This window comes from Pipistrellus hanaki (genome assembly GCF_964339955.1).
Source record: "Pipistrellus hanaki genome assembly, chromosome: 5".
NCBI classification, from domain to species: domain Eukaryota; kingdom Metazoa; phylum Chordata; class Mammalia; order Chiroptera; family Vespertilionidae; genus Pipistrellus; species Pipistrellus hanaki.
The window spans coordinates 23,835,820-23,850,157 of record NC_140507.1 but is presented as its reverse complement, the minus strand read 5'-3'; the positions used below and the strand labels follow the sequence as shown (position 1 = coordinate 23,850,157).

The window sequence follows — 14,338 nt, the reverse complement described above, 5'->3', positions numbered from 1 at the left end:
AGTTAAGCAGAGGGTCGGAATTCGAATCTAGGCTTTCTTAGACTCCATATCTGCCTCTGACAGACATTGTGACTGAATGTTCTCCTAACGAAAGGTACCAAATTAATACTCAAAAACCATGATCACATCTATGATTTTCAAATAGATCCCTAAAGTTTCCTAATTTCTTAAGTGAAACCAAGAGCCTGAATCTGTGCCCAGTTCACAGATTTAAAAATACTTCAAGATCTGTGTGTATTTCTTTCAAAGTTTTGATAGAAAGTGATCTTGGACTTAACAGATAGTTATTTAATATGATAAATAATACATGAATGGTATACTGCCAAAGGGATTACAGGAGCTCTATGACTCTTCAAATATAAAATCTACTTCTAGTAAGAGGCACCTTCCTAATGCTCCAATAGGAATTAAGCATTCCTTTTCTGTGAGGTATCTTTTTCTCTTTTAGCTTCTAATCCGTTGTAATTGACAGTTATAGTGTAGAATAAAAAAAAAATAATTCTAGTTGGCTGTTTAAAAAAAAAGTATTTCTACAACTCTCTGACCTAAGGACAATGATGAGAAACTTTTACAAGTTATACAGATGGTCCAAACTTGAATGTATACTTTCTGACCCTCAAGTCTGCCTATTCCAAACACCAGGAGGGGGAAAACACTGAGCTAAAAGGGGAGGAGGCCTTCCCACCTCATAACAAAAAGAGAATGTCAAGTCAGAATGGCCTCTTCAAAGCTATTATTCGTATAAGCCATTTACCCTTCCACAGAGCTGGACTGTGAGAAAACATTTCTGTAAGGAGCGTAAGTGGCACAATCAGGTTATGCAGTGGTTCGAATCGTCCTCTTTTTGGCAACAGTGAAGGTGACACAGGCCCCTGAGAGTGTATGTGTATGGAGATTTGGCCTGGCCAAGCACATGGTAGTGCCTGTCAGTGGAGGACAGGGATATGGCCCTTCCTTGGAATACAGAGTGAACTCTTTTGTTTCACATGCCGCTTGCTTCTCACTGTGAGGCTTGGTCCTTTTCCTTCAAGTCTTAATTCAAATGGCACCTCCCAAAGCCATGAGCCACCCTATCTGAAGTAGACATCTCTTTAATAAAAACTCTATTATAATCTGAGATTTCATTTGGTGGTTGTCTGTGTCTCCCCAACTACAGTGCACGCAGTTAAGGTGAGGAGCCTTGTTGGTCGTGTTCTCTGCTCTAACACCAGGCAACACATATGAGTCTCTCCATCATGTTATTTATTCGTTTTTGAAACATTCCACAGGCTTCTTGCTTCTAGAATAAAATCTAAACTCTATTTAATGGCCTACAAAATTCTCCACATGGTCCCCACCCAATTCCCTAAATTCCTCACATATACCAAAGTTGTTTCCATCCTTTGTAATCATTTCTTCTACCTGGAATGCCCTCCCTTTCAAAAAGTTTGTTCTGTTTCCTGTTCAGCTATTTAGCGAGGTCCTCCATACTAACGTAGCACGTACTCCCCCCCCCTCCCTCCGCCACATATTATACCACGGCTCTCCAAAGTAAGTTGGGTCATGTGGTTTCCCCCATCAGGGGCATCATCTGTTGTATTTGCTGTGTGTAACCAGAGTCAGCACTTAGTCAGTACTCATGTAACATAGAGTGAATACTGTGCTAGAAAGTGTCACCATTAGAGAAACAGCACCACATTTAATTCGATAGCTCAACCAGGTTTTTTAGACTAACTCTGTATGCAGCTGGCCTACCAAAGGGAAAACTTGAACTCTCTGCTTAGGTAGTTCCTATTTACCATGCCAGATACATTGTCTTGCAATGTCCTCATGTGTCCTGAATCTAGAACCACCCTACTACCTGCAGCTTCTTGTATAAAGCCCAATTTCTTTGACAATATCTGGAGCTGATACCATCCAGTCTCCGCTAAAACATTTAAAGTAATGTGAGCTTACTACATCATAAGCCATTTAACACTCAGCTCAAAGATGCTTTTCTATAACTTCTACCCATTATTTTTGTGCCTGGCACACCCAAGAGATAAACACAATGTGTTTGCATTATCTTCACAGAATATCTCTTCAGGCTATCCTCATTGCTTTCAAGTCTCATTTTCATCAACTAATGTTAATTTCCAAACTCCTTGCCATTCTGGACATGTTTAAAGTTGTTACTGTTATTTTTAATATGGCATCCAGTTCTGAACATAGACTCCTGACAATGCTTGTTTCACAAGCAATGGCACTATTATTCTACTGATGTGGTTTAATAATTCAATATTTTTTGAACCCTTGTCAATACTAAGTACTCAGAATTCAAAGAAATATCCAGCTTCCCCCCCCCCCCTTATAACCCCCCATTCATTTACTCCATTCAGAACATAGGTGTGTGTTTGAATAAAGAAGATAAGCTGATGTGTTTGTAAAATGTATCATCTTGAATGGGAATGATGAATATGTGAAGGAGAAAGAGAGAGGCCAGGTCTGGAAAGACAGAAACCACAGTGAGTGTACTGGGTGGCAGGTGAGGAGACACTGACAGCATCTGTGCATTGTGGATATATGAGATGAGAGCACACTGTGCTTAAAAAAGAGCAAATTAGTTAACGTGATGGTTGACAGATGGTCGGTAGGAAACGCCTCACAGAGAGTAGCATAGGCATAGGAGGCCAGAGAATAGCTGATTTATAAAATCTTAAAGCTTGGCTGATTCTCTCCCAATTAAAAAAAACAACCAAAAAAACTTTTGTTCCCTTGTTCTTTTTAAACTTGGTAAGATTTGCCATGAGAGGAGCTAACTATTCTCTCTGGATCTGTGCTTCCACCCCTCAGCTGGGATGCCTCACCTGTACCTGCAGAAGGCAGGAGCAACATGAACTGTAATGTGCTTTTTCTTACTGGAATAGGATTATGTAATTAACCCATTGTACCCCATAAATGTCTGTAGACGCAAGTGGCAGACCTTCCCCACACAACATGCACATCTATTAAAAAAAAAAAAAAAAAGTTTTCCCTAAGTGGCAACCCTGACTAACTTTAAAATCATTTTTCGTGAGAATTTTCAGCTAAAAATATTCAACACCCAAATTGTAACATATTTATTTTTATAATATTCATTGCAAATTGATTTTTTAGTTAAATTTAAAATATTATGGCATGTGGGGATGGTTTCCTTCTTGGATGTGGCAGTTAGCTGGTTAAACAATGCACTGCAAGATTCCTTTTTATTTGCTATAGACTTTACAACCCAGAGATGCTCACTGTTTAAATAATATCCTGGGACAGTAACAATGCCACCTGTACATTCGCTCTGTTAAATCTGCCTTGCATTAGCATTGATAAACAACTCTTCAGGTTTTCCCAATTCCATGATACCTGGTAGCACTGATTCATTCCTGAAGGATCACCACATAACAGTCCATCAGGAAAACATCAGCTGGTGATAAAATCCTATGAACACAGGGAAAATGACTCACAAGTGACTTACTCATTAATAACCAAATCAGGAGCAAAACACAGCATGTTTGCATTTGATTGTCTATATGATCTCCAGCCCAGGGCAAATGCCATGAGGAACATCCATGAATATTGCAGTAGGGTCATTTGGTCATCCAGGTGTAAGTTCCTGAATCCTAAGTTAAGAGAAATAAAGGTGTAAGGAAAAGCTGTAGTTGCCAAAGAGATCATCTCTATGGAAACTGCCAAAGACCAGATATGAACTAGCCTTGTTCGGGGACCTCTAATAGACAGGGACATATAGTACCCAGCTGCTCAGTCTCCCTTGGCGACATGTGAAGATCAAAGCCCTCAGTGCTCTGTAATAGCATTCAATGTCCAAAGCCTTCAGAGCAGCCAGTTTTTGTCACCTTTTGCCTACTTAAGTAAATATAAAATTAACTAGAGGCCCAGTGCATGAAATTTGTGCACTCGGGGGTGAGAGGGGTGTCCCTCAGCCCAGCCAGTGATGCCCCTCTAGCAATCCAACTGATGGCTTAGGCCCGATCCCAGAAGCCCTGGTCCAGGCTCGTGGCTGGCAAGCGCCTCTTCCACCTCCGCGGCAGCACTAAGAATGTCCAACTAATGGTTTAAGCCTGCTCCTGCATTGAGTGTCTGCTCCCTGGTGGTTGTGCACGTCATAGTGACTGGTTTTTCCACTGTTCAGTCTATTTGCATATTACCCTTTTATTATATAGGATAGTGAAAGAAAAAGCCAAGAGTCCTGGCTGGGGATCTTATTCACTCAATGAATTTAAATGAAAAACTCTCCTGATTTCTCTACCTCTTTCCTCTGACTAGGGATGAGAAAATGTCAGTCTCTTTAGTCTTCTTTGTCTCTGATTGTGTGAACAGAGCTTGTCAATTCCCCTCTAGCTGTGAAGTCAGGAAGCTTAAAATATTCTACTTTAGTCTATTTTGACAGTGTTACCATGTCTGGTTTTTACCAATTTTACAAATAACCATATTTTTAAAAGTGATACAATGAAGGAAAACAAACTGAAATCTAAAAAATAGTTTAAATTTTTTTCTCCTACTTAAGTGTAAAAGGAATTTTGAGTAAGTCCTGTTAATTCTGTATGTTACATCATCCTATCTGAAAAGCAGGGAGCAGTGTAAAACTTAACTATAGACTCTCCTATAACTAGGATGAGGAACAAGACAATACCATGGACCATGAAGATAAGGATCCAAAATGTTTTTGTTTAAGAAACAGACTCGCAGAGAACAAATCAGTAGTTGCCATAGGAAAGCAGGGGAATGGGTGAATAAGAGGTACAAACTTCCAGTTACAAAATAAGTCATGGGGATGTAATATACAGCACAGGGAAGAGTCAATAATATCTTAATAACTTGGTAACTAGACATATCATAGTGATTACATCAAGTATAAAAATGTAGAATCACTATATTTTGTACACCAGAAACTCATACAATCTATAATAATAAAAGCATAATATGCTAATTAGACCCGATGTCCTTCAGGATGAAGCCAGGGCTGCGAGGGAAGCCTGTGCAGGCAGCTGGAGAAAGGAAGGCCTATTCGTGCACAATTTTCATGCATCAGCAGCCTCTAGTATTGTATAATAGCAACTATAATTTTTAAAAAAAGGAAAATACAAAACATGTATCTTAGCCGTGTCCCCGTTTACACCTTACCTGGTATTGCCTTTGCCCATTTCACTGCTGCGATCACCTGTCGCCCACCTAACATGTTGAGTGTGGTCATGATCCGCCAAGTGGAGTCTGGGGAGGAGCAATCATATCCTGCATACAGCACCTCTGGCTCAATGACCTCCAGCAGTGACACCAGGGTAGGGGTGAGTTGTGGTAATGATGCAGGAACTATTGTCGTGGTAGCAGAATTTTCAGAAGTTTCCTGTGAGACCCCAGTAGTGGCCTGCTGAATTCCTTTTATCTTTTTCTTTGTTTTTCGAGCTATGGGTATTAAAAAAAAAAACAAAAAAAACCACAGAGAAATAAGTTGTGATAGGAGGTGGCAAAGTTTATTGAAGAGGTATTTTAATTTCTCAAACTATTTAGATATGAGAGAGTAGAAAGTGTTTTTGTTTTTTTAGCAATTATGATAGTGACAGAATCCATTTGTATATTAATTTCTGCTACAAATAAGCTACTTCTTTATTATAGTTATATATTGATATTATACAAAATTAAATGTCTTATAATACTATATTAAAGCAGTCTATTGTAAATAAATCACCTTCATATAGATTCTTTCATAAGTTAGTTTCTGCCTCACTTCCACGTTAAGGTCAAATTTTTCACTTTTTTTGGCAAGTTTCTTTTATTATCAATTGAAAGAATCTAAGCTTGTAATACCAAACTAGAAACTCTGGCTTAAGGTTGCTCTAAATTATAATATGCATAATGAAGAGAGCTTTACTGTTTACAGCCATGCACAAACTCCCCTTATCAATAGAAGAAGACATGGCAGATCACACACTGAAGACAGTAGAAGTTCTAAAAGCAGAAAAATCCACTTTTTTATTTTTTCAAAAAATCTGTAGTAATGAATACTATTTAGGACTAAAAAGATGAGGAAGATGAAGAGAAAAACTTTACATTTCTTCACATAAATTACTAGTAGGTAATTTTTCTTTTATAAGAAATTTCTATTGATGACTATAAACCCAAAGCATCTATTTTCGTATTATATGTAAAGTAACTAAAGCTCTCTTTTAATTTTGACTTAGTTTGGAACAATGTAATCAAATTACAGCATGGATTCTGTAGACTTCTGAGTAAATGAATACTTACTCTTTGTTGTTTAGTGACAAATCAGATTTACATTATTTTTTAGCATGTGTTCTGCTGAAGTGAGCACGGAATTATAGTATTCTTGAAGAGAGAGCATGCAGAGCACCAGGGAAGCGTAGGGACCGACAGTTATATAAATAGGGAAATGTACCTGTCTCAGTTATCAGAGATGCAAACGCATTTTGCTAAGGGAAAAGTGCTAATCACCTTTAAAAATAAAAGCCAGTTTGTTGAAGATAGATTTGTGACGGGAACTATTATCCCAATGTCTGGTGTTAGGGAAAATGTCCCATCGTTTCCATTGAGTAGAATAGTCCCACTTCTTACTTGCTCTGTGCTGAAGTGTGGCACTGAGAAATTTAAGAATTTTTAGTCAACATTTTAAAACAGGATCATGCCAACTTTATTTTGCTACACTATACTGAAGACACAGTATGGAGTAGCAGTAAAGAGCACAAATCTGAAACCACCATGGCTGAATTTCAGGTATTGGTGCAAATTACTTTCTGGGCCTTGGTTTCCTCCTCTATACAATGAGGAACATAGTAGCACCTACCTTGTAGGGTGGTTGAGAATTAAGTCTGGTAACATGTGTAAAATGCTTAGAACAGTTCCTGGCACACATTACATACTAGTATAAGAACTGTCAGTACCTCATCTGGCCTTAGAATATTTTGAATTCAGACAGCAAGTCTACAGAGAAGTGATGAAGTTTTAAAAAGGACATAAGTACCTCTAAACAATGAACAGTATCTCAATGAAGCCCAGATCTCAAAAACCATGGCATGTACTTGGTTGACAAAGTGAAAGAACATGCATGGCCCAAATCAGCCTACTGAAATCAGACTGTACAACCCTTCATTTTTACTAATTCTAAATTGCCGAAGCTGTGTGTTCCTACACTCTACATTAGAACAAAGAGGAAAGGATATGACAAGCTGGGAATTTAAATTTTAAAAACCTTCTGTGACTTAGCACATAATTAGTTTAATTTCTTACTATTCACCTACAGTCCTACATGAGAGGACTGGTGTCTCTGAATAAAGCTCAAAGAGCACATCCAATGGTGGGGTACTGACCAGAACTGAGGAGTTTTTAATTTAATACATTAAGAAATTACTATTTTAAAGCAATTTAATAAGATTTTTACTGTAGATGAAGTTTCTGACTCCTTGTAGCATATGGTAGATTAATGTTCAATATGTGATCTCTACAGAAACTCTGGAGTCCCACTTCTTTGTTAATAAAAGTAGAGACATCTTAGTTTAAAAGTTAGCTTTTAAAATATTAGGTATGAAATCTAATAATTTCATAAGCCTCCTTGCCTTTAAATTCTATTTGATTCTCGACTCTAAAAATAAAGATGTGTTTTAGAATGATAATAATATATCTTAAAATGAAGTATAAAACATTTGGGATCACTATTAAAAACCTTTATCTGTTTTCAAATGCTAGGCACTTCAGGCAAGGAAGAAGGCTGTCTTAAAATAATACCTTGAGTATTCTTTGGTACAGCAGAAGTATTAAGTTACTTTTATGGAGAGAGTGAGCCAGTGGCTTCTGCGAAGCTACTCTAGGGTTATTATGAAACTGCCTGACTTAGGGGAAACACTCCAGTGAACAAAATAATATAAAGATTATATTGTTCTTAAGTATTATGGTCTGCTAGACACTTCTGGCACTTACTCCAAATAAAGGTTTTATATACACTGGAATAATTGAACACAAAAAAGCTTTTTTACTAAAATCACACATATGCAAAAACTCTGTGAATTTAGATGTTTAAAAGCCTTTTGGTTCTTCTACAAATTATCAACTGCACGATATGTGCTAATATTTATATTATTAAATGACAAACTGGAACTATGTAGTCACATCTCTAAATCTTTGTATTTAAAAACACATACATAGTATGTGCCAGAAAGCTCTAACAGTCTCCTATCAAAAGAACCACATGGCTTCCATTCTCCCTCTACTGTCACCATGTCTTGTTTAATTCATCACTCTTTACAAGATTTGTTTTTCTAAAATACAAATTTGATAATGTCCTCTGCCATTATTTTCACTTAATTCCTACTCAGTTTTTTTAGACTTCAAATTTAATGTTGGTTCTTCTAGGACAGAATCAGGTGACACTATTCCATTTGCGACCCTGTTTTGTGATTTGACTCTGGAACCTAACTAGATAGGTAATTCCTAGAATACAGGCACTGATTCATTGTCTTGTGCCTGCCTTCTTGGTGAGCACTGCTGAATGAAATGCTGCTATCACAACAATAGTAAGCTATTAGATCACCATCATCACCATCACCGAATTTGCAATTTCAGACAAAGCAGAATTCCTAACTTTCCAGAGGAACATTTTTAAACGATGACATCAATGTTAATTATATAACTTGTTACATAAACAGGAATCTGAAAATCAAACTTGTACCTAGTTTCAGGTTTCTTCTTTACTTGCAAAACAACAAACAAACCCCATCCAAGGCCACTTTAAGGAGTTTTTCCCCCACTGCAGATCTACAAAAGTAATGCTTCAAGTTTTGTAATTACCATTATTATATAATTTCCTTTTTTAGTACATAGTCTGGCTATACTGACTTCAGTAATAAGAGCTGGTGAATAAACTTAAGCAATAATGAAATATTCATTAAAAAATTTCTGCTTTTAATTGAATAATATAAAATTGTGCCAGTCAAGCACATATATACCACAATAACTAAATTAAATTATTACAATCTTTTACTTACATTTTAAAAAGTAAAATAAATTTTCATAAGATACAGAGACAGTTGCATTCAGGTCTGACCTTACCTTCCAGGTTCATTCCAGCTTGAAGACATTTCCGATAGCGGCATGCAGGGCAGTTTTTTCTTCGAATTTTATCAATGATACAATCATTTCTTCCTGCACAAAGATAATTGTGCTGCCCTATATGGAAAATAAAAGCACTGTTAAAATTTCACAGGTCTCAAAGGAGATGTTTTCTGGAGTGACTTTGTTTCCATTTTGGGCAGAGCAGAGGCACTGACTGAAGAAGGGACAGTGGACCAGCCTCAAACTAAAATGTCTGTTTGTATGCTGCCATAAAGTGTTTAATACACTGTTCTGGAACAGATAGGAAAGTGAGCATTTCATAAACGGAACATCTCCATGTGATCAGCTCTCAGATCAAGAAGCAGAGCATACATCACAAGTGCCCACCAAGGGCAATCTCTTTCGTGATAAATTGTGCTTTAAACAGTTTCTTGTTTTAACAGTTACAGGAGATGTCTGTAGTCACTATTTTATTATGATTTCAGACCTAATGCTGAGGAGGATTAAAGAAAAAGGAAACTGGTTTTAAAATACTGAGAGTCCCAAAGGGACAGGACTTTCATGTAACATTCTACCACAAGCAAATAAAATGTGATTTTAAAGGAAGCTATGGGTAAACAGTTAAAGTTTAAGGTTGCCATCAGCTACTTAGGTGAACACTAACTTGACAAATGAAATTACTGTAAATCCTACAGAGACGTGTTAATTATTTCACAGGCTTTTAGAATATAATAATGTTTGAATTCACCATTAACCCCTCCAAATATTAAAGACCACTACTGTTTAAAATGGTGCCAGTTATTAAATAGTGTGTTAGACACAGAAGGACATTTCAAAGGAAAAGACAAAGTCTCCCTCCCTTCTCCCTATATACATAATTTTGTAATTTTCTTTGAACCTGGTTGATGAAGAAAACAGAATCTGCTGGCCTGGCAAGAACCAAGGATTCTCCTCCACAAGACAAGCATACTATCTAATAAAAGAGTAATATGCAAATTGACTCTACCTCTGCTACACCCACAATCCATGCCCACCAGCCAGTCAGGAGAGAGTATGCAAATTAACACAACCAAGATGGCTGTGGCCATGGAGAGAGCAGGAGGCTTGGGTTTCCTGGCAATGGAGGAAGCCAAGCTTTCGCATACCCTGGTGGGCCCAGGCCAACACTCAAGGCTACAAAGCTTTAATTATAGAAGATAAATAAATCCCAACAAAAATGGCTGCAGCCACAGAGCGAGCAGGATATTTGGCTCTACTCAAGGTTACGAAGTTTCAATTATCAAAGATAAATAAATCCCAGATACCAGGGCCTCCACTTGGGTCGCCGGGGGCATGGCCAGTCTGCAAACCACCACAGGCTCCTCACCAGGCCACTCTAAGGGAACCCTCATCTTGATCCAGGACACCCTTCAGGGAAAACCAGTTGGCCCCCACCTGTGCACCAGGTCTCTATCCTACCTAATCCTAATAAAATAATATGCAACCGTCACTCCAAAACACATGATGGCTTCCCCCATGTGGACACAAGATGGCCAGCAAGGGAGGGCAGTTTGGGGCAAGCAGGGGAGCAGTTAGGCACAAATCAGACTTTCAGGAGAGTGGTTAGGGGGTGATCAGGCTGGCAGGCAAAAGCAATGAGGGGTAATCAGGAAGGCAGGCAGGCGAGCAGTTGGGAGCCAGCAGTCCAGGATTGTGAGAGGGAGGTCCGACTGCCCGTTTAGGCCCAATCCAGGTAGGATCATGCCTAAACAGGCAGTCGGACATTCCTTGAGAGGTCCCAGGTTGAAGATGGTGTAGGCTGGGCTGAGGGACACACCCCCCCCCCCCCCCACGTGCACGTATTTTGTGCACTGGGCCTCTAGTCTACACTAATTAAAGATAAATATGCAAATTGACCATACCTCCATGACACCCACCAGCCAATCAGAAGTATGCAAATTAACCCAAGAAAGATGGCAGGTTAGTTTGTATACGCAGATACAGAGCAAAGACTGAAGGCTCTGGCTTGAGTAAAGACTGAAGAGGCTTGGCTTCTCTGTTGCAGCCAGAACGAAGGCCAGGGGCCTAGGGCCTGGGTGCCGGAGGAAAACTGGTGCCGACAGCCAGAGGAAGGAAGGCTTATTGTGTGAATCTCCATGCAATGGGTCTCTAGTGTGTGTGTGTGTGTGTGTGTGTGTGTGTGTGTGTATAGTTGATTAGGCATGCATATATATATATATATATATATATATATATATATATATGCATGCCTAATCAACTGAACAGCTGGTCAACCAGTCACTATGACACACACTGACCACCAGGAGGCAGACCTTCAATGCAGGAGCTGTTCCCTGGTGGTCAGTGAACCCCCACAGCCAACCTCCCTAGGTCCCCGATAGGGACTGGGCAAGTCAGCTCCAATCATTAGCCAGGCCGAGGGACCCCACCCGTACACTGGGCCTCTGGTATATAAATAAATACACTAGATAACTAAGTCATGTACCTTACACCAGATGGGGTGGTCTTCACAAGACTGCAAGCCATTTCTCTTCTCAAAATAACTTATACTCAATAAGAGACAAATTCAATTCACTAGATTGACTACACCTAGTTCTGATTTTTAAGGACAGATCCTTTACACACAGGACAACCTAAGACTTTCCTAAAAATAAACTGTGTTTACTTCTTCCTAATAGGGTAAGTCATAGTGCTCTTTAAGCATTAGTTCTGGGTAGGTGGTTAACTGTATCCAGTTCAACTCTTTGTGAGGCATAGGCCACAGAGCTGACTAATGGCCCTGCTCCAGAACTGCTCTCTAAGGCCAAAAGTCTGCCAGCTGCTTCAGTCCTGTCCATGCTGTGGACATTTGCTAGCTGCTTTACTTGAACATAAAGTGCGTCAAGCCAATAATTCTACCCAGTAATTCTATCCTCTATTAAAGCAAAAGTAGGAATAAGAGATGTATCCATTGTTGAATCAGTTATAATTTAGGCTCCATAAGAATATCGCCAAATCACTGTCCTGCAGTTACTGGAAAAGGCAGTTGAAAAAATTATTGCTAAAAACAAAAAATTCTATTGTAATGCTTTATTTGTATCCAACCAAAATATCAGAATGTGCATATGATGCTAATAATGATTTCTTTATCCCAGGTATGTCTTTAAGCACATGTAAGAATCTGAGCTAGAGGATCAGTGGGCATTGTATAAGTTAAAATTAGTCTTATTTAGTTAGTAGTATGAAATTGGGCAAGTCTGTGTCGAATTTATAAAATGATGAGTGGTGACTATTTTATAAGACCTGGACATGAACCACTAAAGTCAGTCCTTGCCAATCCCTTTGATAAGACAAAGGGATTTCTTAGTTTGGAGTCCCTGTCCTGTACCACTTGGTAAATTCCCATTCTAACTAATAAATACAATAGGAAGTAGACATCAGGAGAAAACCCTTCAAGCCAGCTGGAATTTCTTAACATTGTTTTGTTTGCATCGTATTTATTTTTGTGGTTAAAACCTATTTTTGGCAAGTGATTCTAGTTTCTATTTGTGGCAGGTGTGGTAGTCAGCCTCCAACATGACCCCCAATGGTCTCTGTGCAGTCCCTTCCCATACTCTGCCAGGATTGGTCTGTGTAACCAATAAAAACATGGCAAAAGTGACAGCATTAAGCTGTGAAGACATTGGTTCCATGTTGGTCACTCTCTCTTCTGGATCGTTTGATTTGGGGGATGCCAGCTGACAGCAGGCTGGAGGAGCCCACACAGTGGGGAACTGAAGCTTCTGCCAAAAGCAATGCTAATGGGTGGCAGGAGCCTTCAGAGGACAGCAACCCCATCGACAGTTAAATGTTTGGCAGTTACTATAATATGCTGATTTAGGGTAATACTCATCATTTGTGGCAGGTGTTATAAATGAAGAACTAAGTATAATGCAAATCGTACAAGCTATATCTTCAGAGTTTTTAAAAAGTGCTCCAAAATATGTATCTACCTTAAAACATTTTTATAGTGTCTAGAGAGGTTGTCTAAGGATTGCATAATTGTAGAGCTTAAAGGGGCCTTGGAGAACATTAAAATCCAAGGAAAGGATTTACTCAACCATCCACATTTAAGCTTTTTCCTGTTAATCATGCAATCTAGACATCACACTTAACTGAAATATTTAAATGATAAATATTTGAAACAGTAGAGCTGATATTAAATTTTACCTAAAAACAAGTATAAGAATTTAATTCTAAAGCAGGGATTAAGACCAAAGAGCAAATAGCTTGGAGTAATGTTTTATTTGAGAAGTATATTTAGCTTTCTTTTCTTTTTAAATTGCATTTGAATGCTTTTACCTAGGGCATGCCCTTACTTTCTAATGGCAATAACTGCCCACCTTCCCCAAGTTATATTTTTCCAGAATGACATACTTGGTCCCTGCAGGCATTTAAATCTGCAGCCCTGTTTTAAAGAATAGTTAAAATGGAGAATGAAAACTATTTTTTTAAATACCATGTTTTTTTCAATGTCTCATTCTAAATTTCACTTTCAGAAATCAACCGGTCAATATTATTTATGCACAGCAATACTGTAGTATGGTTATCACTGCATTTATGTTATGGATAATTCACCAGGTAAGAAAGTGATGAGTAAAGTAAATTGTGGACAAGAAGCTGCTTCCTTCTCTTGGGTTTGTGGTAAATAAGATCTACTTTGTTAGAAGCACTGCTCTAAGCAGGAGTGGGCTTTAGTCACAACTTTACTCAACAGTTGGGAATTATTGAACAGGTGAAAACCTGCACCCGTGTGCTCTAAGTGGGATAACAAGCAATTTTATAGTTGGCTAATGAATTAAAAAGTAGTCCAAAGAAAAGAAACTGACTCATCTATTTCCTAAGGATGCAAACACAACTCTAGCCAAATCCTTCTCATACTGTGAATGAATAAAAATTAATAGAACCACAACAAAGCAATAAGAAAGCCCACTGCATTGGAGAACATGTTTGCCAATGTTATCTCCAGTAAGGGTTCAATCTCCAAAATTTATAGGAAACTTATACAACTTAACAAAAGGAAGATAACAAATCCAATCAAAAAATGGGCAAAGGACCTAAATAGACACTTTGTGAAAGAGGACATACAGAAGGCCAAGAGACATATGAAAACATGCTCAAAGTCACTAATCATCTGAGAGATGCAAATCAAAACAACAATGCAGTACCATCTCACACCTGTCAGAATGGCTATCATCAACAAATCAACGAATGACAAATGCTGGTGAGGATGTGGAGAAAAAGAAACCCT

The 14,338-nt window shown here is 38.4% G+C and overlaps 1 protein-coding gene across 3 annotated transcripts in view; it reads right to left on the bottom strand.

Moving 5' to 3' along the window:
* NR3C1 (nuclear receptor subfamily 3 group C member 1) overlaps positions 1-14,338 on the bottom strand; it is a 99,363-nt gene that overhangs the window by 11,374 nt on the left and 73,651 nt on the right. For all 3 annotated transcript variants that reach the window (XM_084884983.1, XM_084884982.1, XM_084884984.1), the window contains exons 4-6: positions 9,067-9,183; positions 5,134-5,412; positions 3,467-3,611 (exon numbers count right to left, since the gene is read on the bottom strand). In XM_084884983.1, coding sequence (XP_084741109.1) covers positions 3,467-3,611; positions 5,134-5,412; positions 9,067-9,183 — 541 coding nt within the window. The remainder of the gene's footprint in view (positions 1-3,466; positions 3,612-5,133; positions 5,413-9,066; positions 9,184-14,338) is intronic.